The sequence below is a fragment of the Bombina bombina genome, chromosome 10 (genome assembly GCF_027579735.1).
Source record: "Bombina bombina isolate aBomBom1 chromosome 10, aBomBom1.pri, whole genome shotgun sequence".
Lineage (NCBI taxonomy): Eukaryota > Metazoa > Chordata > Amphibia > Anura > Bombinatoridae > Bombina > Bombina bombina.
The window spans coordinates 3,424,802-3,451,152 of NC_069508.1; the positions used below are offsets into that span (position 1 = coordinate 3,424,802).

Consider the following 26,351-nt stretch of genomic DNA (forward strand, 5'->3'; position numbering starts at 1 on the left):
GCTCCTTCCAGTCTAACCTGTCCCTATGTTATTCTATGTAACTGATTCACTAAACCTCCCTCTAGCCTCACCTGTCCCTATGTTATTCTATGTAACTGATTCACTAAACCTCCCTCTAGCCTCACCTGTCCCTATGTTATTCTATGTAACTGATTCACTAAAGCTCCCTCCAGCCTCACCTGTCCTTATGTTATTCTATGTAACTGATTCACTAAAGCTTCCTCCAGCCTCACCTGTCCCTATGTTATTCTATGTAACTGATTCACTAAAGCTCCCTCCAGCTTCACCTGTCCCTATGTTATTCTATGTACCTGATTCACTAAAGCTCTCTCCAGCCTCACCTGTCCCTATGTTATTCTATGTAACTGATTCACTAAAGCTCCCTCCAGCCTCACCTGTCCCTATGTTATTCTATGTAACTGATTCACTAAAGCTCCCTCCAGCCTCACCTGTCCCTATGTTATTCTATGTACTTGATTCACTAAAGCTCCCTCCAGCCTCACCTGTCCCTATGTTAATCTATGTAACTGATTCACTAAACCTCCCTCCAGCCTCACCTGTCCCTATGTTATTCTATGTACCTGATTCACTAAAGTTCCCTCCAGCCTCATCTGTCCCTATGTTATTCTATGTCACAGATTCACTAAAGCTCTCTCCAGCCTCACCTGTCCCTATGTTATTCTATGTAACTGATTCACTAAAGCTCCCTCCAGCCTCACCTGTCCTTATGCTATTCTATGTCACAGATTAACTAAAGCTCCTCCAGCCTCACCTGTCCCTATGTTATTTAATGTAACTGATTCACTAAAGCTCCCTCCAGCCTCACCTGTCCCTATGTTACTCTATGTAACTGATTCACTAAAGCTCCCTCCAGCCTCACCTGTCCCTATGTTATTCTATGTAACTTATTCACTAAAGCTCTCTCCAGCCTCACCTGTCCCTATGTTATTCTTTGTAACTGATTCACTAAAGCTCCCCCCAGCCTCACCTGTCCCTATGTTATTCTAAGTAACTGATTCACTAAAGTTCCCCCCAGCCTCACCTGTCCCTATGTTATTCTAAGTAACTGATTCACTAAAGCTCCCTCCAGCCTCACCTGTCCCTATGTTATTCTATGTAACTGATTCACTAACGCTCCCTCTAGTCTCACCTATCCCTATGTTATTCTAGGTAACTGATTCACTAAAGCTCCCTCAAGCCTCACCTGTCCCTATGTTATTCTATGTAACTGATTCACTAAAGCTCTCTCCAGCCTCACCTGTCCCTATGTTATTCTATGTAACTGATTCACTAAAGCTCCCTCCAGCCTCACCTGTCCCTATGTTATTCTATGTAACTGATTCCCTAAAGCGCCCTCCAGCCTCACCTGTCCCTATGTTATTCTATGTAACTGATTCACTAAAGCTCTCTCCAGCCTCACCTGTCCCTATGTTATTCTATATAACTGATTCGCTAAAGCTTCCTACAGCCTCACCAGTCCGTATGTTATTTTATGTAACTGATTCACTAAAGCTCCCTCCAGTCTCACCTGTCCCTATGTTACTCTATGTAACTGATTCACTAAAGCTCCCTCCAGCCTCACCTGTCCCTCTGTTATTCTATGTAACTGATTCACTAAAGCTCCCTCCAGCCTCACCTGTCCCTATGTTATTCTATGTAACTGATTCACTAAAGCTCCCTCCAGCCTCACCTGTCCCTATGTTATTCTATGTAACTGATTCACTAAAGCTACCTCCAGCTTCACCTGTCCCTATGTTATTCTATGTAACTGATTCACTAAAGCTCCTTCCAGCCTCACCTGTCCCTATGTTATTCTATGTAACTGATTCACTAAAGCTCCCTCCAGCCTCACCTGTTCCTATGTTATTCTATGTAACTGAATCACTAAAGCTCCCTCCAGCCTCACCTGTCCCTATGTTATTCTATGTAACTGATTCACTAAAGCTCCCTCCAGCCTCACCTGTTCCTACGTTATTCTATGTAACTGAATCACTAAAGCACCCTCCAGCCTCACCTGTTCCTACGTTATTCTATGTAACTGATTCACTAAAGCTCCCTCCAGCCTCACCTGTCCCTATGTTATTGTATGTAACTGATTCACTAAAGCTCCCTCCAGCCTCACCTGTCCCTATGTTATTCTATATAACTGATTCACTAAAGCTCCCTCCAGCCTCACCTGTCCCTATGTTATTGTATGTAACTGATTCACTAAAGCTCCCTCCAGCCTCACCTGTCCTTATGTTATTCTATGTAACTGATTCTCTAAAGCTCCCTCCAGTCTCACCTGTCCCTATGTTATTCTATGTAACTGATTCACTAAAGCTCCCTCCAGTCTCACCTGTCCCTATGTTATTCTATGTAACTGATTCACTAAAGCTCTCTCCAGCCTCACCTGTCCCTATGTTATTCTATAAAAATGATTCACTAAAGCTCCTTCCAGCCTCACCTATCCTTATGTTTTTCTATGTAACTGATTCACTAAAGCTCCGTCCAGCTAATGAATCTGTTTCAGACGCTGAGCTAGCATTGCTTAATAAGGGATTGTCTTATTGCCCTAGAAATTATTGCAATTTTTTCCAGCTGTCCAATGATTTATTTAGGTTTTTTCAACATATTAGATTAAAGATGTTAACTTTTGATAATTGTTCTATGCCCAATAAAGATGTTGACAACGGATTAAGTTTGAGAAAAGTTGGTTTGAGAAATAAGAGCACTTTTTTACCGGCTCAAACTCATGATGGGGGTGGAAACTTTTGTTAAATTGGTTATGCATGACATAGATATTTTGAAAACTAAAGTTTTAAAAGAAAAAAATTCTGAAGGTGTTAGAAATAAAGGTAAATACAAACCTACTGTTCAAACTTGCTATAATGATGAGTCTAGATTGCAGCATAAACACCTTTTGAATATTTTTTCTAAACAGGATCAGATGACTTTAAATACCCTTTCATCTAGAAATAACATCATTCTGAAAAAAGCTGATAAGGGTGGGGCCACGGTCATTTTGAAAAAAAAGTATTATGTTGAAGAAATTAGTGGTCAATTAAGTGATGGTCAGGTTTATAGAAAATTATCTGGTAACCCTATTTTTCAAATTCAAAATGAGCTGAAGAGAATTTTGATACATGCCCAACAAATGGGATTATTGGTAAGGATTTGGTTAAATTCTTTGATGTACCGTATCCACGTACACCTGTGCTAGATACGCTGCCTAAGGTGCACAAAATTTAAATACACCTTCTGGTCGCCCAATAGTTTCCTCTATTGGAGCTATTTCTTCTAATATCTCTATATACCTTGACAACATTTTGAGACCTTATGTTGAAAAGACTAGCTCCTTTTTAAGAGATACGAGTGATTTCTTATTGAAATTAGAGGCATTAAATTTGGACACCAGTAAGTTTATTATATATAGCTTGGACGTGGAAAGCTTAGACACTTCTATTACTCATGTGAGTGGAGTAGGGGCTATAGGATCTATTCTGCATGCTTATGGTGATTATTCTGACATTCAAATTAAATTTTTCTTATTATTACTTGAATTTGTATTATATTACAATTATTTTCTTTTTTAAGACGACTATTTCTTGCAGATTCAGGGAACTGCCATGGGTTCCAGCGTCACCCCTAATTATGCTAATTTGCTAATGAATATTCTAACATGGACTTTATTCGATATGGCGCCTGCTGGTGGCGCTATATCGATGATGTCTTTGGTATCTGGTTGGGCGACGCTGGAACCCTGAGGGCATTTGTGAATGATCTGAATAGCTCTACGGTACATCTAAAATTTAAATTGTCTTTTAGTGAGGAAGAAATTGTTTTTCTGGATACCAGAGTTATTAACTCAGGAGGGTCTTTGACAATAGACTTATTTAGAAAACCCACTGACCGCAACAGTATCCTACATTTTGACAGTGCTCATCCCTTGTCTTTGTTAAAGGCACTCCCTAGGAGCCAATCATTAAGAGTACGGAGAATTGTGACAGACAAACAGTTGTTTGACTTGAGATTAGGGGAGATGAAGAATCGCTTTTTGGAGCGTGGTTATCCTAAATACATTTTGGAAAGGGAGGCACAATCTGTTTCATTGATTCCTAGAGCGGCATTATTGTCTACTGACAAGAAAACCAACAGAAAAAATGTTGATAAGAGGAATGACAATAGGGGTGGTGATCCCCAAAGAATGGTTTTTGTGTCAGAATTTAATACTCAAAGCTATAGGATTAATGACATTATTAAGAAACATTGGCCCCTTCTTTCAAAATGATATCCTAATAATTCTGAGTTTTTAGAGCCTCCTATGCCAGCCTTTAAAAGAAGTTACAACTTACAACAGAAGTTAATTAGGGCGGATATTGGATCTGCTCTGGCAAAGGACAATTAAAGATATTTGACTGACAGGAATAGGGGTTGTTATCCATGTCTGGGATGCTCATGTTGTGGTAACATGATTAAAGGGTCTGTTTTTTATCATCCCAGTTCAGGTAAAAAATACCAAATTAAGGATCTCTATACCTGTCATTCAAAATTTGTTATCTATCTTATTAAGTGTCCTTGTGGGCGGAGCTATGTAGGAGAGACCACTAGGTCCATTAGGGACAGGATCATTGAACATAAAAGTTCAATTAGGACACAGAACAAATTAGCTCCTATAGCCTGTCACTTTAACTCGATGGGTCATGCTATTAACCAACTTCGCTTTCAGGTTATTGACTTTATCCCTAGACCCAGGAGAGGGGGCAATAGGGAACTATTGTTACATCAAAGAGAAAGTTTTTGGATATTTGAGTTAGGCACTCTGGAACCAATTGGTCTTAATAAAGACTGGGATCTGTCAGTATTTTTGTAAAGTATTTTTTGTATAGCATTTCTGAAAAATATTCTATCTTCATTATTACGAGATTCATCCCTGTATGTTATTTTGAAGAATGGGGCCTGAAGTATTAAATAATTCACTCTGAATATTCAAACACGAAATCTGACAATTAATTATTCTTTAACATAATAATTATGCATGAAAATGAATCCTTGCTGTATATAATGTATGTATAATTTTGATTACAATGTATTTATTTTTTTAATCACTATAGAGATAGTATTTTTTTAATGTATCGTTGTTTTGTATTTATGTGGTACCATCCTGTTGCTACTATCAAGTTTGTGAAAGAGTTAAACATTTGTGAATTTGTAAAATGTGCCTCTACTGCCCCCTGGTGGTGTAGGGTATATTAGGATGCTTGTTACCACAATATTCTATGCATGATTAAGGGAAGATGTTTCCGAAACGTCGCTGTGTTTGCTGTGCTTGAATAAAATCATTTGACTTCACCTTTTGCTGCCACATCCTTTGGATTTTATTTGATATGATTGGTAGGGTTTGGTGGTACCCCTACGTGGTGTGCAAGTGACCAGGTGCTGGCTGATATTGCTTGCTTTATATGTGTCATTCTCATACAACAGGTGTGTGTCAGTCTCATACAACAGGCATGTCAGTCTCATTCAACAGGTGTGTCAGTCTCATTCAACAGGTGTGTCAGTCTAATACAACAGGTGTGTCGGTCTCATACAACAGGTGTGTCGGTCTCATACAACAGGTGTGTCAGTCTCATACAACATGTGTGTCAGTCTCATACAACAGGTGTGTTAGTCTAATACAACAGGTGTGTCACTTACTTTTCGTAGTCTTCTCTGCAGTATAATTTTTTGTTTCTGTAAAAACAGCTGCTCTCCAGGGGCTCTTTACATGCACAGCACTGTGCACATTGCTCATGCCACAAAAGGTTACTGATCCTCAGCAGGAAGCGGTCGCATATCAGTCGCTGGCAGCCTTCACACATTCGCTTGTGCTCCAAGCTGTAACCTAGTGCAAAGATACACAGAGGAAGAAGCACCCACTGAGTCACTATTACCCTCAGCATGTTGCTTATATCCTGCCGCAGCACGTCACACATACAGCAGCACGTCACACATACAGCCGCAACACGTCACACATACAGCCGCAGCACGTCACACATACAGCCGCAGCACGTCACACATACAGCCGCAGCACGTCACACATACAGCCGCAGCACGTCACACATACAGCCGCAGCACGTCACACACACAGCAGCACGTCACACACACAGCAGCACGTCACACATACAGCAGCACGTCACACATACAGCCGCAGCACGTCACACATACAGCCGCAGCACGTCACACATACAGCCGCAGCACGTCACACATACAGCCGCAGCACGTCACACATACAGCCGCACGTCACACACACAGCAGCACGTCACACACACAGCAGCACGTCACACATACAGCAGCACGTCACACATACAGGAACACATCACACACACAGCAGCACGTCACACACAGCAGCACGTCACACATACAGGAACACATCACACACACAGCAGCACGTCACACACAGCAGCACGTCACACATACAGGAACACATCACACACACAGCAGCACGTCACACACAGCAGCACGTCACACATACAGGAACACATCACACACACAGCAGCACGTCACACACAGCAGCACGTCACACATACAGGAACACATCACACACACAGCAGCACGTCACACACAGCAGCACGTCACACATACAGGAACACATCACACACACAGCAGCACGTCACACATACAGGAACACATCACACACACAGCAGCACGTCACACACAGCAGCACGTCACACACACAGGAACACATCACACACACAGCAGCACGTCACACATACAGGAACACATCACACACACAGCAGCACGTCACACACACAGCAGCACGTCACACACACAGCAGCACGTCACACACACAGCAGCACGTCACACACACAGCAGCACGTCACACACAGCAGCACGTCACACATACAGGAACACATCACACATACAGCAGCACGTCACACATACAGGAACACATCACACACACAGCAGCACGTCACACACAGCAGCACGTCACACATACAGGAACACATCACACACACAGCAGCACGTCACACACAGCAGCACGTCACACATACAGGAACACATCACACACACAGCAGCACGTCACACACAGCAGCACGTCACACATACAGGAACACATCACACACACAGCAGCACGTCACACACAGCAGCACGTCACACATACAGGAACACATCACACACACAGCAGCACGTCACACACAGCAGCACGTCACACATACAGGAACACATCACACACACAGCAGCACGTCACACATACAGGAACACATCACACACACAGCAGCACGTCACACACACAGCAGCACGTCACACACACAGCAGCACGTCACACACAGCAGCACGTCACACATACAGGAACACATCACACATACAGCAGCACGTCACACATACAGGAACACATCACACACACAGCAGCACGTCACACACAGCAGCACGTCACAGGAACACATCACACACACAGCAGCACGTCACACATACAGCAGCACGTCACACACACAGCAGCACGTCACACATACAGCAGCACGTCACACATACACAGCAGCACGTCACACATACAGCAGCACGTCACACACACAGCAGCACGTCACACACACAGGAACACATCACACACACAGCAGCACGTCACACATACAGGAACACGTCACACACACAGCAGCACGTCACACATAAGGAACACATCACACATACAGGAACACGTCACACACACAGCAGCACGTCACACACACAGCAGCACGTCACACATACAGGAACACATCACACATACAGGAACACGTCACACATACAGCAGCACGTCACACATACAGGAACACATCACACACACAGCAGCACGTCACACACAGCAGCACGTCACAGGAGCACGTCACACATACAGCAGCACGTCACACACACAGCAGCACGTCACACACACAGCAGCACGTCACACATACAGCAGCACGTCACACATACACAGCAGCACGTCACACATACAGCAGCACGTCACACACACAGCAGCACGTCACACACACAGGAACACATCACACACACAGCAGCACGTCACACATACAGGAACACGTCACACACACAGCAGCACGTCACACATAAGGAACACATCACACATACAGGAACACGTCACACACACAGCAGCATGTCACACACACACAGCAGCACGTCACACATACAGGAACACATCACACATACAGGAACACGTCACACATACAGCAGCACGTCACACATACAGGAACACATCACACACACAGCAGCACGTCACACATACAGCAGCACGTCACACACACAGCAGCACGTCACACATACAGCAGCACGTCACACATACAGCAGCACGTCACACATACACAGCAGCACGTCACACATACAGCAGCACGTCACACACACAGCAGCACGTCACACACACAGGAACACATCACACACACAGCAGCACGTCACACATACAGGAACACGTCACACACACAGCAGCACGTCACACATAAGGAACACATCACACATACAGGAACACGTCACACACACAGCAGCACGTCACACACACAGCAGCACGTCACACATACAGGAACACATCACACATACAGGAACACGTCACACACACAGCAGCACGTCACACACACAGCAGCACGTCACACATACAGGAACACATCACACATACAGGAACACGTCACACACACAGCAGCACGTCACACACACAGCAGCACGTCACACACACAGGAACACATCACACATACAGGAACACATCACACACACAGCAGCACGTCACACATACAGGAACACATCACACATACAGGAACACGTCACATATATAGCATCAGTGCCGATAAGGCTTTCATTGCACGGTATTATACAGGAATTCTCTCAGATGTAAAACAGCCTTTGTTTAGTGCTATGTCAGTCTTATCTGTAAGGATCTGAGGCCACTCACCAAATAGCTCAGAAACTGTTTCTGAAGTTTCCATCACATTCTGGACACTTTCCTTCGTTTTAAGTTCTTGCAACATTGTTAATCTGTAAAACAGTAACACCTAGATTTAGAGTTTTGCGGCCAAAGGGGTGCGTTAGCTACGCATGTTTTTTTCCCCCCGCACCTTTTAAATAACGCTGGTATTTAGAGTTCTCTAAAGGGCTGCGTTAGGCTCCAAAAAGGGAGCATAGAGCATAATTTACCACCACTTCCACTCTCAATATCAGCGTTGCTTACAGTAGCGGCCAGCTTAAAAAACGTGCTTGTGCACGATTCCCCCATAGGAAACAATGGGGCAGTTTGAGCTGAAAAAAAACCTAACACCTGCAAAAAAGCAGCGTTCAGCTCCTAACGCAGCCCCATTGTTTCCGATGGGGAAACAGTTTCTAAGTCTGCACCTAACACCCTAACATGTACCCCGAGTCTAAACACCCCTAGCCTTACACTTATTGAACCCTAATCTGCCGCCCCCGCTATCGCTGACACCTGCATTTTATTATTAACCCCTAATCTGCCGCTCCGTACACCACCGCAACCTACATTATCCCTATGAACACCTAATCTGCTGCCCCCAACGTCGCCGACACCTACATAATATTTATTAACCCCTAATCTGCCCCCAACGTTGCTGCTACCTTACCTACACTTATTAACCCCTAATCTTCCGACCGGACCTCGCCGCCACTATAATAAATGTATTAACCCCTCACACTGAGTCTGTCACACTCACACAAGTAAGTCATAAAGAATGACAGCCGTGTGTGATAGTGTGATGATCTCAGTAGCTAGTGTACTAGTACAGCCTGCTGCCTGTAATAATATTATATCATATAATATTATGTATATATATTTTTTATTGTGAGGCTTGGGGTTAACGTTGTATAACTTGTAAGTTGGAAACTTGTACTACAAGTGTACAACTTACAAGTTATACAACGTTAACCCCAAGCGTCTTGTACAGAGAGACAGAGAGTATACTGTAAGTTAAAAAAATACTGGGTCTGGACCGGGTAGTGGTGGGTGCCTGCCTGGCCTGCCCCCCCTCTGCTTAAATTTGAAGTGCCTGTGTGTTACTGTGTTTTCAACTAGGAACACTCAACACTTGTGTTGTGAGTGACGCAGTCTGATCCTCTTATTTGCTTAGTTAGTAAATGTATTTTGTGTATGACCCGGTCAGTGTTGTAAGTAGTTACAACACTGACCAGGTCATACACAAAATACATTTATTAAACTTTCAAGTTGCTGGCTATGCTTATGCTATCTATATCTAAGTAGTATGTTGTTGTTTCACTTCCCAACTTTGGCTGCTTAATAAATATATTTTAATGAGCAGCCATCTTGTGATTTAGTGCTGTGCTTATTTGCTTAATAAATGTATTTTGTGTATGACATGGTGGTCAGTGTTGTAACTTAAGTTACATTTATTAAGCAAATAAGCACAAAATCACAAAATGGCTGCTCATTAAAATATATTTCTTATTTTAATATATTTATTAATAGTAAAAGTTACACTACTGACTCAGTAGTGTAACTTTTACTATTATAAATATATTAAAATAAGAAATATATTTTAATGAGCAGCCATTTTGTGATTTTGTGCTTATTTGCTTAATAAATGTAACTTAAGTTACAACACTGACCATCATGTCATACACAAAATACATTTATTAATCAAAACTTGCAAGTTGCTATCCTAATACTAAGCTGTAACAGCACCAGGATATGCGGGCGCGCTATTATTGTGTATATGGTGGCGCCTGGTGGACTTCACTGGACTCTGATGACGACGGTGACATAACATAATTTATACTGAGACTGACTGACTCTGAGACTAACTGTTGACCTGTATTAATGTATTTATATTTATTATGGTACTACTGGCCCTGCCGCCCTGGCCGGTTGTTGTTGTGTTAGTCTCTTTCCTATATTCACTTATTGTAGCTACTAATTCAGATTAAAGTTATCCATATCGTGCTTGGGAATGCATTGACATTTATGCAACAGTCCCCTGTGTCTCTTTCCCCCTCCCCTGTGTCTCTCCCCCCTCCCCTGTGTCTCTCCCCCCTCCCCTGTCTCTCTCCCCCTCCCCTGCATCTCTCCCCTCTGTCTCTCTCTCTCTCCTCTCTGTATGCCTCTCTCTCTCTCCCCTCTGTCTGTCTCTCTCTCTCTCTCCCCTCTGTCTCTCCCCTCTGTCTCTCCCATCTGTCTCTCTCTCCCATCTGTCTCTCTCTCTCCCCTCTGTCTCTCTCTCTCTCTCCCCCCTCTGTCTCTCTCTCCCCCCTCTGTCTCTCTCTCTCCCCTCTGTCTCTCTCTCCCCTCTGTCTCTCTCTCCCCTCTGTCTCTCTCTCTCTCTCTCCCCTCTGTCTCTCTCTCCCCTCTGTCTCTCTCTCCCCTCTCTCTCTCTCTCTCCCCTCTCTCTCTCTCTCTCCCCTCTGTCTCTCTCTCTCTCCCCTCTGTCTCTCTCTCTCCCCTCTGTCTCTCTCTCTCTCTCCCCCTCTGTCTCTCCCCCTCTGTCTCTCTCTCTCCCCTCTGTCTCTCTCTCTCTCTCTCTCTCCCCTCTGTCTCTCCCTCTCTCTCTCTCTCTCTCTCTCTCTCTCTCCCCTCTGTTTCTTTGTCTCTCTCTCTCTCTCTCCCCTCTGTTTCTTTGTCTCTCTCTCCCCCTCTGTCTCTCTGTCTATCTCTCTCTCTCCCTGTCTCTCCCACCCCCTCTGTCCAATTTTCATCTAATATCTAATTTCCTTCATTCTCTTGATATCCTTTGTTGAAAATCATATATAAATATGCTCAGTAGCTGCTGATTGGTGGCTGCACAATAGATACCTCATGTGATTGGCTCACCCATGTACATTGCTATTTCTTCAACAAAGGATATCTAAAGAATGAAGGCATATCCTAGCCAGTGCCTCACCTGCCTCTGACCTCACTGCACGTCACTGGTGTGACCCCACTTTGGCTCCTTCCTTCAGCAGATGAGTGCGGTACTGCGGTGACACTCAGGCTGAGCTGAGCGACAGGTCCTCGCGGTCAGGCAGGGGCAGCAGCTGCAATATGCGGTGTCTGCAGTGTGAGAGAGCAGAGAGTCTATAGAGATCGGGCAGCCTACTCCGAGTCCTCCACTATTCGCTACTTGGCTGTTGGCTCAGAGGTGTCAAGCAGGAATGAGTGGCACTCTGTGACTGGCTGTTGTTCCCGCCGCCGCGCTGCTCTTCCCTTGCGCATGCGCAGAAAACCTCCGTCTCAGTACTAGTGCAGCAGGGCCAGGGAGTCAATCAACAGTAAAACCAGTGTTGATTGGATGAGCGTGAGCCGGTCTCCCAGGAAACAGTCGAGGCCTCATGAGAGATGCCTCATATAGTTATTTTCTCTGCCGCGCTGCTCCTGCAAATCACCACCGGGTGATGCTGCAGAGCAGCTAGATATCAAACACACTAGAAATATTGCGCAATAGAGAAACACCAGAACCCAGTGCCTCTCTATTGCGCAATATTACTTTGACAAGTCAAAAAAAAAAAAATTTTCACTTTTTTTTTTTTTTAAATAAAAATCTCTATTTGTTTTTATTTTGGCCCAAATGGCAGGTGCGGCCCTGCCTCCAATGAGTGCACGTCACTGCCTAAACCGCCTCACTCCCGCCTCGCAAACCCTATAATAAATTTTATTAACCCCTAATCTGCCCTCACTAACATCGGCAACACCTAACTTCAAGTATTAACCCCTAATCTGCCGACCGGACCTCACCGCTACTATAATAAATGTATTAACCCCTAAAGCTAAGTCTAACCCTAACACCCCCCTAAATTAAATATAATTTAAATCTAACTAAATAAATTATTTCTTATTAAATAAATTAATCCTATTTAAAGCTAAATACTTACCTGTAAAATGAACCCTAATATAGCTACAATATAACGAATAATTATATTGTAGCTATTTTAGGATTTATATTTATTTTACAGGCAACTTTGTATTTTTTTTTTCCCAATATATCTTTTTATTGTTTTCAAACAAATTAATGAAAAAGAAACAGAAACAGGAATATATCTTATGCAGAACTTTGTATTTATTTTAACTAGGTACAATAGCTATTAAATAGTTAATAACTATTTAATAGCTACCTAGCTAAAAGAAATACAAAATTACGTGTAAAATAAATCCTAACCTAAGTTACAATTAAACCTAACACTACACTATCAATAAATTAATTAACTAAACTACCTACAATTACCTACAATTAAATCAACTAAACTAAATTACAAAAATAAAAACAAACACTAAATTACAAAAAAAAACAAAAGATTAAAAGAATTTTAAACTAATTACACCTACTCTAAGCCCCCTAAAAAAATAACAAAGCCCCCAAATAAAAAAATGCCCTACCCTATTCTAAAATAAAAAGATAACAGCTCTATTACCTTGCCAGCCCTTAAAAGGGCTTTTTGCGGGGCATGCCCCAAAGAAATCAGCTCTTTTGCCTGTAAAAAAAACATACAATACCCCCCCCCCAACATTACAACCCACCACCCACATACCCCTAATCTAACCCAAACCCCCCCTTAAAAAACCTAACACTAAGCCCCTGAAGATCTCCCTACCTTGTCTTCACCCAGCCGGGTATCACCGATCCGTCCAGAAGAGGGTCCGAAGTCTTCATCCTATCCGGCAAGAAGAGGTCCTCCAGAGGGTCCAAAGACTTCATCCAGGCGGCATCTTCTATCTTCTTCCATCCGGAGCGGAGCGGGTCCATCTTGAAGCAGCCGACGCGGAGCCATCCTTCCTCACCGACGGACTAACGACGAATGAAGGTTCTTTTAAATGACGTCATCCAAGATGGGGTCCCTCGAATTCCGATTGGCTGATAGGATTCTATCAGCCAATCGGAATTAAGGTAGGAAAAATCTGATTGGCTGATTGAATCAGCCAATCGTATTGAGCTTGCATTCTATTGGCTGTTCCGATCAGCCAATAGAATGCAAGCTCAATACTATTGGCTGATCCAATCAGCCAATCGGATTGAACTTCAATCTGATTGGCTGATTCAATCAGCCAATCAGATTTTTCCTACCTTAATTCCGATTGGCTGATAGAATCCTATCAGCCAATCGGAATTCGAGGGACGCCATCTTGGATGACGTCATTTAAAGGAACCTTCATTCGTCGTTAGTCCGTCGGTGAGGTTCAAGATGGACCCGCTCCGCTCCGGATGGAAGAAGATAGTAGATAGAAGATGCCGCCTGGTTGAAGACTTTGGACCCTCTGGAGGACCTCTTCTTGCCGGATAGGATGAAGACTTCGAACCCTCTTCTGGACGGATTGGTGATACCCGGCTGGGTGAAGAAGAGTTAGGAAGATCTTCAGGGGCTTAGTGTTAGGTTTTTTAAGGGGGGTTTGGGTTAGATTAGGGGTATGTGGGTGGTGGGTTGCAATGTTTGGGGGGTATTGTATGGTTTTTTTTACAGGCAAAAGAGCTGATTTATTTGGGGCATGCCCCGCAAAAATCCCTTTTAAGGGCTGGTAAGGTAATAGAGCTGTTAACTTTTTATTTTAGAATAGGGTAGGGCATTTTTTTATTTTGGGGGGCTTTGTTATTTTTTTAGGGGGCTTAGAATAGGTGTAATTAGTTTAAAATTCTTGTAATCTTTTTTTATTTTTTGTAATTTAGTGTTTGTTTGTTTGTTTTTGTAATTTAGTGTTTTTTTTTTTTTTGTAATTTAGTTTAGTTGATTTAATTGTAGGTAGTTTATTTAATTAATTTATTGATAGTGTAGTGTTAGGTTTAATTGTAACTTAGCTACCTAGTTAAAATAATTACAAAATTACATGTAAAATAAATCCTAACCTATTAAATAGTTAATAACTATTTAATAGCTATTGTACCTAGTTAAAATAAATACAAAGTTGCCTGTAAAATAAATATAAATCCTAAAATAGCTACAATGTAATTATTATTTATATTGTAGCTATATTAGGGTTTATTTTACAGGCAAGTATTTAGTTTTAAATAGGATTAATTTATTTAATAAGAAAAAATTTATTTCGTTAGATTTAAATTATATTTAACTTAGGGGGGTGTTAGGGTTATACTTAGCTTTAGGGATTAATACATTTTTTATAGTAGTGGTGAGGTCCGGTCGGCAGATTAGGGGTTAATACTTGAAGTTAGGTGTCGGCGATGTTAGTGAGGGCAGATTAGGGGTTAATAAAATTTATTAAAGGGTTTGCGAGGCGGGAGTGAGGCGATTTAGGGGTTAATACATTTATTATAATGGCATTGAGGTCCGGGAGGCAGATTAGGGGTTAATAAGTGTAGGTAAGGTTGGGGGGGCAGATTAGGGGTTAATAAATATTATGTAGGTGTCGGCGATGTTAGGGGCAGCATATTAGGGGTACATAGGGATAATGTAGGTGGCGGCGGTGTCCGGTCGGCAGATTAGGGGTTTAAAAATTTTATTATAGTGGCGGCGATGTGGGGGGGCCTCGGTTTAGGGGTACATAGGTAGTTTATGGGTGTTAGTGTACTTTAGAGCACAGTAGTTAAGAGCTTTATAAACCGGCATTAGCCCATAAAGCTCTTAACTACTGACTTTTTTCTGCGGCTGGAGTTTTGTCGGTAGAGTTCTAACGCTCACTTCAGCCACGACTCTAAATACCGGCGTTAGGAAGATCCCATTGAAAAGATAGGCTACGCAATTGGCGTAAGGGGATCTGCGGTATGGAAAAGTCGCGGCTGGAAAGTAAGCGTTAGACCCTTTCCTGACTGACTCTAAATACCAGCGGGCAGCCAAAAGCAGCGTTAGGACCCCTTAACGCTGGTTTTGACGGCTACCGCAGAACTCTAAATATAGGCGTTTGTTTGTGCATATTTGTAATAATAATAATAGTTTTGTTGTTTATTTAATCAGGATAACATTTGTCAGCCCAACAAACAATCACCTAGATAACGAGTTATGCGCACTATAGTGAAATTAATGAATGCAACAAAAGTTGCGTTATTTAACCCCCTATAGCACAGCCATTACAAGTTTTCAAACAGCCAGCTTGTGCGTGTGATAACGCTGCATTGAGCTCCATAATGCACACAATCCAAGCTCTGTTTTGACGTGCTTGTGCACGCTTTCCCCATAGACATCAATGGGGAGAGAGTGTCAGAAAAAAGCCTAACACCTGTGATCGCGGAATGAAAAGCTCAATAACGCAGCCCCATTGATGTCTATGGGGAAAAAAAAGTTACGTTTAAACCTAACACCCTAAGATAAACCCCGAGTCTAAACACCCCTAATCTGCCGTCCCCAACATTGCCGCCACCTACATAATGTTATTAATCCCTAATCTTCCGCTCCCAATGTCGCGCCACCTAAATAAAGCTATTAACCCCTAATCTGTCACCTCCAATATCGCCGCCACTTTTCTAAAGTTATTAACCCCTATTCCCCTGCACCACAACATCGCCCACACTATAATAAATCTATTAACCCCTATTCCGCTGCTCCCCGACATCGCTGCAACTAAATAAAGCTTTTAACCCCTAAACCTCTGGCCTCCCACATCCCTGCCTCTAATAAACCTATTAACCCCTAATCCGCAAGCCTCACACATCGTAACAACCTAAATTAAACTATATATTAACCCCGAAACTTAACCCTAAACTTAACCCTAAACGTAACCCTAAACGTAACCCTAAACGTAACCCTAAACGTAACCCTAAACGTAACCCTAAACGTAACCCTAAACCTAACCCTAATTCTAACACATTCTAACTTTTACATAATTAAAATATTGCTAAATTAAAGTTACAATAATTAACTAAATAATTCCTATTTAAAACTAAATACTTACCTATAAAATAAACCCTAAGCTAGTAGTTACATTGTAGCTATCTTAGGGTTTATTTTTATTTCACAGCTAAGTTTGTATTTATTTTAACTAGGTAGACTAGTTAGTAAATAGTTATTAACTATTTACTAACTACCTAGTTAAAATAAATACAAACTTACCTGTAAAATAAAAGCTAAGCTGCCTTACACTTAAACCTAACATTACTAAAAATAACAAACAAAATTATACAAAATAATAAAAATTATTACTATTCTAATACCCCAAAATAAAAAAGCCTAATCTATAATAAACTAACAATGGCTCTTAAAAGGGCCTTTTGTAGGGCATTGCCCTAAGTTAAACAGCTCTTTTACCTGAAAAATACAAAGTCCCTCTAACATTACAAACCCCCACCCTCCAACCCACAAAATAAAAAAAATATCTAAAAAACCTAAGCTACCCATTGCCCTTAAAAGGGCATTTAGCAATTTTGCTTTGCCCTGAAATGGGCATTTAGCTCTTTTATGAAAAGCCCAAACCCTAAACTAAAAAAAAAACCACCCCAAAAAAACCTATCACTAACCCCCGAAGATCCACTTACTTGCATCCAGGCTGCGAGAAGTCTTCATCCAAGTGGCCTCTTCTATCTTCATCCCGGCGGCGCTGAGTGGGTCCATCCTGAAAACATCCGGCGCGGAGCATCCTCTTTATACGGTCGCTGCCGTACACTGAACCTTCAATGCAAGGTACACGATTCAAGATGGCATCCCTTGCATTCCTATTGGCTGATTTGATTTTGGAAATTCAAATCAGCCAATAGGATGAGAATGGGTACGCTATGTAATTTATAATTGTTCTTTATATTACGATAATATTCGGACTATCTAATAATAAATTGCCTGCAAGTGTGCCATACATATTGGATGCCGCAAAAACAAGACAAAAGATAAACCACATAGTTGGATGCACAAGACATGTGGCCCATTATAGGAAAAACCTTTTAAGTAGCAAAAGACAGAAAGGAATGGGTATTATGTGCGATATGAACACACATTTCACATTTCCTTATATTACATTTATAGCATCCCATATCGGACCCTTTCTTTTTGGCTATTATAGTCCTAAGCAGAATATCTTTCTTATTTTTGACTACTTTGCTTGGTGCCAAAATGGTCTTTAGATTAAGTGCCTTTTTGAAGACCACTAGGGGTTTTGGTTCAATTAAATTACCCAATATCAGGTCCTTAATAAGAATACTCCAATGTTTACTAATTATTTGTTTTATCAAATTATGATTACAGTTATACTGTGTAATAAACATTGTGCGGTTTTTCACATTATTTCCTGACAGTGCAGTATTTGTTTTCTTATGAAAATACGACTTCCTATCATCAAGTTTGGCTCTTCTGTAACCATTATCTATAATGTGGGATGGCTATTTTTTCTCCTGGAATCTTTCTTTAAGGATCTTGCGTTGTACCTCATAATCTGTAAGGGTACTGCAATTTCTAAAAACTTGTTTAAACTGCCCGTAGGGTACATTTCTCTTCCATGGGTAATAATGATTGCTGGTGAAATCTAAATAGCTGTTGCAATCAACCGCCTTGAAGTGGGTAGTACTAGTAACCTTCCCATCTTCAAAGCGGAGATTGAGAGCTAAAAAGACTATAGTCTCATCATCAATAGAACTGGTAAATTTAAGACCCCTATCATTGTTATTAAGGTGTTCCACAAATATATTTGCTGAGACTTGATCTCCTCTCCAAACAAAAATCAAGTCGTCTATAAAACGCCCAAAGAATACCAGGTTCGCCCCATGTCCAGAGTTGTAAATATAAAGTTGTTCAAAGGACCCCATAAAAAGATTGGCATAGCTGGAGGTGAACCTGGTACCCATGGCAGTTCCCCTTGTTTGAAGATAAAATTCATCCTTGAAAACAAAATAATTGTGTCGCAGGATGAATGATATTAGTTGTAATATGAATTCTCTCTGAGGATCTGGTAAATAAATGTCAGCTTCCAAATACCCAGATACTGCTAGAAACCCCAAGTGATGAGGAATATTAGAGTAAAGAGCTTGGAAATCACATCTGATACATATTAGATCACGCGTGATCTCCAATGGTTTAAGTTGCTTGATGAGATCTGAAGAATCTCGAATATAGGACTCCAATCCCACAACATATTTCAGCAGGAAGTGGTCGACATAGGAAGATGCATTATCAGTTAAGCTCCCTATCCCAGCTATTATTGAGCGGCCCGGAGGGCAAGTGGAAATCTTATGTAATTTCGGGAGATGGTAATAGAAGTCGAGTTTCGGCTCTTTAGGAACAAGATACTCTTTTTCATTCTTGATATCATGCCTTCCTTAAATGCATAATCCACAAGATCTTTAAGGATAGCCGTGTATTTAGAGGTGGGATCATAAGTTAGTCTAGTATAGTATAATGTGTTGTGGTAGTCAGCAAGATCCTGCAGGACAATGCCACCCCCCTTGTCACCAGCAACTGATCATTTTTAAGAGATTCTAGGGCTCATTTTTCGTTACCATAAAGATTACATTTGCCCATAGTATTCTTAGGCATTTGGTCAAAAGCATCACTCAGCAGTTGTTTAAATATTTCTATATAGGCGTTGTTGCTAAGTTTAGGGATGAAATTCAATTTGTTTTTAAAATTAGTGCATATATAGCTATCACATTGTTGGTATAGCTATATATATATATATATATAGCTATAGCTATCACAAACTGTTGGTTTCTAAGCCTAGGGTCCATTGCCTTAGTCAATATAGGCAATCTAGAGTCACCTTTGAGTTGTTTTTCTGCAAACTATTTTTGCATAGAGAGTTTCTGAGTAAATCAATTCAGATCTACAAAGAGGGAGAAAACATTATGTTTGTTTGTCGGACTAAAAGAAAGTCCTTTACCTAGAACCCTAATCTCATCATCTGTCAAAGTATGAGATGATAGATTGAAGATACCTTTACCTAGTCCCTGTAGTCTTGCCCTTTTGAGGGATCTACTACATCCTCTGCACCCTCGTTTCCGTGGGGCCTTTTCCCTTGTAGGGCGGTGTTAGTGAGACTACAGGTTCTAGGTAACTGGCTATTTTCTTCTGTTTCCATGCTTGTTGTCTTGGACGTGACTCTAAAAAAATGTGATGATGGGTGAGTATTCATGGCAGTATTTGAAGGCACATTATCATCATAATATTGTTGGGGTTCAGTGTCATTTAAAACACTATATCTGTTATGAGTATTGGTACTTTCACAAGAAGGGGTGCAGTATCAACAGGGCGTGTGTACCTATCTTGAGTATTGGTACGTAATGGTACACTTTCATATGGTTGATTACCATTAGATTTGTGAGGGGTACTAGACCAATAGTTATTATTATTATATGATTGCATATATTGGTTACTATGATGTCGCGTGGTGTCAAATCTCTGTTGATGGTAACCTATATTTTATTTTTCTTTATATCCATTCTCTCTCTCTCTATCTATATCTATATATATCCTATGTACCCATTTACAATCATTAGAATAATTACACAAACAAACTGTGTATCAACTCTAGGGGGTGCAAAAAGCAAGTGAGGACAAAAAAAAAGATATAAACTATCCACAATACAAGTGATAAATGCAATATATAAATACAATATACTAATAGTATACAACAGAATAAAGACTCAATCGTGTCTGATATAACAATGGACCAAAGTCCTAATACATCTTTGCTGTTTCCAGATGTCAGTCCATAGATGGATACAAGGAAAGTCCTTTATTGATGGTAATCCTGATTAGACATTCAAGCTGATGGAGTGTCACAGAAAGGATAACACCCAATGGGAGTCAGCTCCTTGTCACGATATTCCGTCTGGATACAAGCTTTTTCTGTGAACAACAATCACAAGACAAAGGCGCCTCCTAGTGTGATATAGTAGAGACAAGATTGACTAAGCAGGTGAAAAATGAATACTCACAAATGGAGCAGCACCCAATTGTGCTAACGCGTTTCTCAGATCTCTGTTTCATCAGGCTTCTCTGAGAGATCTGAGAAATGCGTTGCTTTCTGTATTTTTTTATATATATTTTGACTTCTGATTTTATGTTTTTTATTAAATTGTTTCAATTGCAATTTTATTTGAGAGTCTGAGCTTATTATCCACTGAGGACACCTGGGATACCGGTACTCTGGGCCAGTGCGCTGTGACACTGCAAGTACCCAGTCTGCCTGACTAAGCACAATTGGGTGCTGCTCCATTTGTGAGTATTCATTTTACACCTGCTTAGTCAATCTGGTCTCTACTATATCACACTAGGCTACTATATCACACTAGGCTACTATATCACACTAGGCTACTATATCACACTGGGCTACTATATCACACTAGGCTACTATATCACACTAGGCTACTATATCACACTAGGCTACTATATCACACTGGGCTACTATATCACACTGGGCTACTATATCACACTAGGCTACTATATCACACTGGGCTACTATATCACACTAGGCTACTATATCACACTAGGCTACTATATCACACTGGGCTACTATATCACACTGGGCTACTATATCACACTAGGCTACTATATCACACTGGGCTACTATATCACACTGGGCTACTATATCACACTGGGCTACTATATCACACTAGGCTACTATATCACACTAGGCTACTATATCACACTGGGCTACTATATCACACTGGGCTACTATATCACACTAGGCTACTATATCACACTAGGCAACTATATCACACTGGGCTACTATATCACACTAGGCTACTATATCACACTAGGAGGCGCCTTTGTCTTGTGATTGTTGTTCACAGAAAAAGCTTTTAATTCTGCTTGAAGCCTGGCTTATATTGGTTATTTCTGTTATTCTCATTTTTGTTTTTGTGAGGATTTACCACAGTCCACTCATTTTCAATGTGATAATTGGAAGGATGTTCACTAGGTCTCCTAGGGTAATTCTCATAGTAATGATCTTGATTAGCTATCCCTTAGAAATGATCAGTCACTGGTGATTAGACAGGCTGATAAGGGGGGTGGGATTGTCCTGCAGGATCTTGCTGACTACCTTGTGAAGGCCAGGAAGATCCTCCACAACACATTATACTATACTAGACTAACTTATGTGTATTCCGCATTGACTGGAGGGGTTGATTGCCCTTGTCGTTAGTAATTTGTCATTACAGGTATACCCCACTCATACAGCGGGTTAGGGACCGGAGCCCTGCTGTAAAGTGAAAACCGCCTTAAAGTGAAACAATGGCGGTTTTAGCTTTCTTTGCACTTGCCTGTGTGTTTATAAACTTGAAAACATATTTAAACTAACCTATATTAGGGGTGCAATAGTGCTAAGTTTAGTTTACCACTAGCATAGTATTCAATTAGTATTCAATAAATACTGTACCAGTAAAATAGTGTCAATTACTGAAGTAAAATTTACCAGACTACTACACTGACACAGATTGCATTGTAATGCTATAAACAGAGTGAACTGTGCATAACAAAATGGTGCCAGTCACTTTTTTCGCAATCTCACAAATGATTACAGCACTGTTTCAAAATCCTTGGAGGCTGAACTTCAGCTCCACAAAGTGCTGTATTACTCGAAGCGCTGTATTAGCGAAGCACTGTAAAGTGAGGTATACCTGTATTAGGATACATATATAGAGGTCCATAGAAAGGGGGCACACTCACATATGATGCAGATGGTTTTGGGGTTGTATATATTCACTTCTCCCTATATTTTGGTACTATTACATTATACATCCCCACTTAATTTTAAGTTTCCTAGTATTTTTTACATGTAGGTAACTGATTAGTATGTTTTAGGGGACGGATAGTTATTGATATCTGGAGGCTATATGAAGTTATGTGTAAGTATATTATGCATTGAGCCCTAACACTCTGGGTTATATTAGGTTATCCTAACTTCTTATATCTGAATTATTTTTAACATGAGCTCCAATTTAATATGGAGCATTTAGATTATGAGTATTACTAGTATACTATTCTGACATCACTTAGTGTAGAACATAAACTTCATACCCTATAGCATTTGTCACACTAATTGATCTTAGAGTTGGTGCGACACTATGTAAGGAAATAGTGGTCAGCGATTCAATTATAAGATTAGCTAAATACACGCACTCTATGTCATTAGGAGGCGGAAGTGCCGTAATCAATGTTTAGTATATTGGGGATAAATGTATTGTATCAACCACTATGTTTGTATTTTTCATATTGTGTATTTGATAACTGTAACGTTACAATGTGATGGTATTTATTTGCAAGCTATTGATGTATAGCACAATTATGTTGGGAATGTATATATTGCCAATGAAATTCTCTCTGTTAAGGGTGTGCTTGCTTTTTGTATTCTGATTGGGTAGAGGGAGGTATAAAGAGCAAGGGGTTTTAATGATCTTCACAGCCTGATGAAATGGCTCTGTGTAGCCAAGAAACGCGTTGCTGTTTTTAACTTGTTTTAAAATAAATTGCTCTTTAATTTCTCTCACTTCTCTCCTTGCTCTATCACTTCTCTCTCTTCTCTCCTCACTCTATCACCCCTTTCTTCTCTCCTCGCTCTATCACTTCTCTCTCTATCTCTTCTCTCCTTGCTCTATCACTTCTCTCTCTTCTCTCCTCGCTCTATCACTTCTCTCTCTAATTGCTCTATCACCTCTCTCTTCTCTCCTCGCTCTATCACTTCTCTCTCTCTTCTCTCCTTGCTCTATCACTTCTCTCTCTCTTCTCTCCTCGCTCTATCACTTCTCTCTCTCTTCTTTCCTCACTCTATCACTTCTCTCTCTCTTCTCTCCTTGCTCTATCACTTCTCTCTTTTCTCTCTCTCCATGCTCTATCACCTCTCTCTCTTCTCTCTTCGCTCTATTACTTCCCTCTCTCTCTTCTCTCCTCGCTCTATCACTTGTCTCTCTCTTCTCTCTCTATCACATCTCTCTCTTCTCTCCTTGCTCTATCACTTCCCTCTATTCTCTTCTCTCATTGATCTATCAATTCTCTTCTCTCCTCACTCTATTACTTCCCTCTCTTACTTCTCTCCTCACTCTATTATTTCCCTCTCTCTTCTCTCTCTATCACATCTCTCTCTTCTCTCCTCACTCTATCACTTCCCTCTCTCTCTTCTCTCCTTGATCTATCAATTCTCTCTCTCACTTCTCCCCTCGCTCTATCACTTCCCTCTCTCTCTTCTCTCCTCACTCTATCACTTCCCTCTTTCTCTTCTCTCCTTGATCTATCAATTCTCTCTCTCACTTCTCCCTTCGTTCTATCACTTCTCTCTCTCTTCTCTCTTCTCTCTCTCTCTCTCTCTCTCTCTCTCTCTCTCTTCTCTCCTCGCTCTATCACTTCCCTCTCTCTTCTCTCTCTATCACATCTCTCTCTTCTCTCCTCACTCTATCACTTCCCTCTCTCTCTTCTCACTCTATCACTTCTCTTTCTTCTCCCCTTACTCTATCACATCCCTCACTCTCTTCTCTCCTCACTCTATCACTTCCCTCTATTACTTCTCTCCTCACTCTATCACTTCCCTTTCTCTTCTTGCTCTATCACTTCTCTCTCTCTGTTCTCTCCTTGCTCTATCACATCCCTCACTCTCTTCTCTCTGCTCTCTATCACTTCTCTCTCTCTTCTCTCCTCCCCTCACTCTATCACTTCTCTCTATTCTTTCTCTTTCCTTGCTCTATCACTTCTCTTTCTCTCCTCCCTCTATCACTTCTCTCTCTCCTTGCTCTATCACTTCTCTCTCCTTGCTCTATCACATCTCTCTCTCTCCTCGCTCTATCACTTCTCTCTCTTCTCTCTCTCCTCTTAACACTTCTCTCTCTTCTCTCTCTCTTCTCTCCTCACTCTATCACTTTTCTCTCTATCTTCTCTCCTTGCTCTATCACTTCTCTCTCTCTTCTCTCCTCGCTCTGTCAATTCTCTCACTTCTCTCCTTGCTCTGTCACTTCTCTCTCTTCTCTCCTCGCTTTATCACTTCTCTTTCTCTCTTCTCTCCTCGCTCTCTCACTTCCCTCTCTCTCTCCTCGCTCTCTCACTTCCCTCTCTCTCTCCTCGCTCTCTCACTTCCCTCTCTCTCTTTTCTCCTCGCTCTCTCACTTCCCTCTCTCTCTCCTCGCTCTCTCACTTCCCTCTCTCTCTTTTCTCCTCGCTCTCTCACTTCCCTCTCTCTCTTCTCTCTTCGCTCTCTCACTTCCCTCTCTCTCTTCTCCCCTCGCCCTATCACTTCTCTATCTTCTCTCTCTCTCCTTGCTCTCTCGCTTCCTCTCTCATTCCTTGCTCTATCACTTCTCTCTCTCTTCTCTCCTTGCTCTATCACATCCCTCACTCTCTTCTCTCCTCGCTCTATCACTTCACTCTCTTTCTTCTCTCCTCGCTCTATCACTTCTCTCTCTCTCTCTCTCTCTCTCTCTCTCTCTCTCTCTCTCTCTCTCTCTCTCTCTCTCTCTCTCTCCTTGCTCTATAACTTCCCTCTCTCTCTTCTCGCCTCACTCTATCACTTCCCTCTTTCTCTTCTTGCTCTATCACGTCTCTCTCTTCTCTCCTCTCCTTGTTTTATCACTTTTCACTCTCTTCTCTCCTTGCTCTATCACTTCTCTCTCTTCTCTTCTTACCTTGCTCTATCACTTCTCTCTTTTCTTTCCTCGCTCTATCAACTCTCTCTCTTCTCTCTCCTCGCTCTATCACTTCTCTCTCTTCTCTCTCCTCGCTCTATCACTTCTCTCTCTTCTCTCTCCTCGCTCTATCACTTCTCTCTCTCTTCTCTCCACTCTCTATCACTTCTTTCTCTCTTCTCTTCTTTCCTTGCTCTATCACTTCTCTTCTCTTCTCGCTCTATCACTTCTTTTTCCTTACCTTGCTCTATCACTTCTCTCTCTCCCTTCTTTCCTCGTTCTATCACCTCTCTCTCTTCTCTCCTTGCTCTATCACTTCTCTCTCTTCTCTCCTCGCTCTATCACTTCTTTCTCCTTATCTTGCTCTATCACTTCTCTCTCTTCTTTCCTCGTTCTATCACCTCTCACTCTTTTCTCTGCTTGCGCTATCACTTCTCTCTCTTCTCTCTCCTCCCTCTATCACTTCTCTCTCTCTCTCTCTCTCTCTCTCTCCTCGCTCTATCATATCTCTCTCTTCTCTCTCTCTCCTTGCTCTATCACTTCTCTCTCTTTTCTCTCTCCTCCCTCTATCACTTCTCTCTCTCCTTGCTCTATCACATCTCTCTCTCTACTCGCTCTATCATATCTCTCTCCTCGATCACTTCTCTCTCTTCTCTCCTCGCTCTATCACTTTTCTCTCTATCTTGTCTCCTTGCTCTATCACTTCTCTCTCTCTTTTCTCCTCGCTCTATCACGTCTCTATCTTCTCTCTCTCTCTCCTTACTATCACTTCTCTCTCTTCTCTCTCTATCACTTTTCTCTCTCTCTTCTCTCCTTGCTCTATCACTTCTCTCTCTCTTCTCTCTTCGCTCTGTCAGTTCTCTCACTTCTCTCCTCACTCTGTCACTTCTCTCTCTTCTCTCCTCGCTTTATCACTTCTCTTTCTCTCTTCGCTCTCTCACTTCCCTCTCTCTCTTTTATCCTCGCTCTCTCACTTCCCTC

The 26,351-nt window shown here is 41.6% G+C and overlaps 1 protein-coding gene across 1 annotated transcript in view; it reads right to left on the reverse strand.

Annotated features, from left to right (window-relative positions):
• Positions 1-26,351, reverse strand: part of LOC128641147 (LIM homeobox transcription factor 1-alpha-like) — a 151,319-nt gene that overhangs the window by 121,274 nt on the left and 3,694 nt on the right. The window contains exons 2-3 of the mRNA XM_053693715.1: positions 8,861-8,943; positions 5,677-5,863 (exon numbers count right to left, since the gene is read on the reverse strand). Coding sequence (XP_053549690.1) covers positions 5,677-5,863; positions 8,861-8,936 — 263 coding nt within the window. The 5' untranslated portion in view covers positions 8,937-8,943. The remainder of the gene's footprint in view (positions 1-5,676; positions 5,864-8,860; positions 8,944-26,351) is intronic.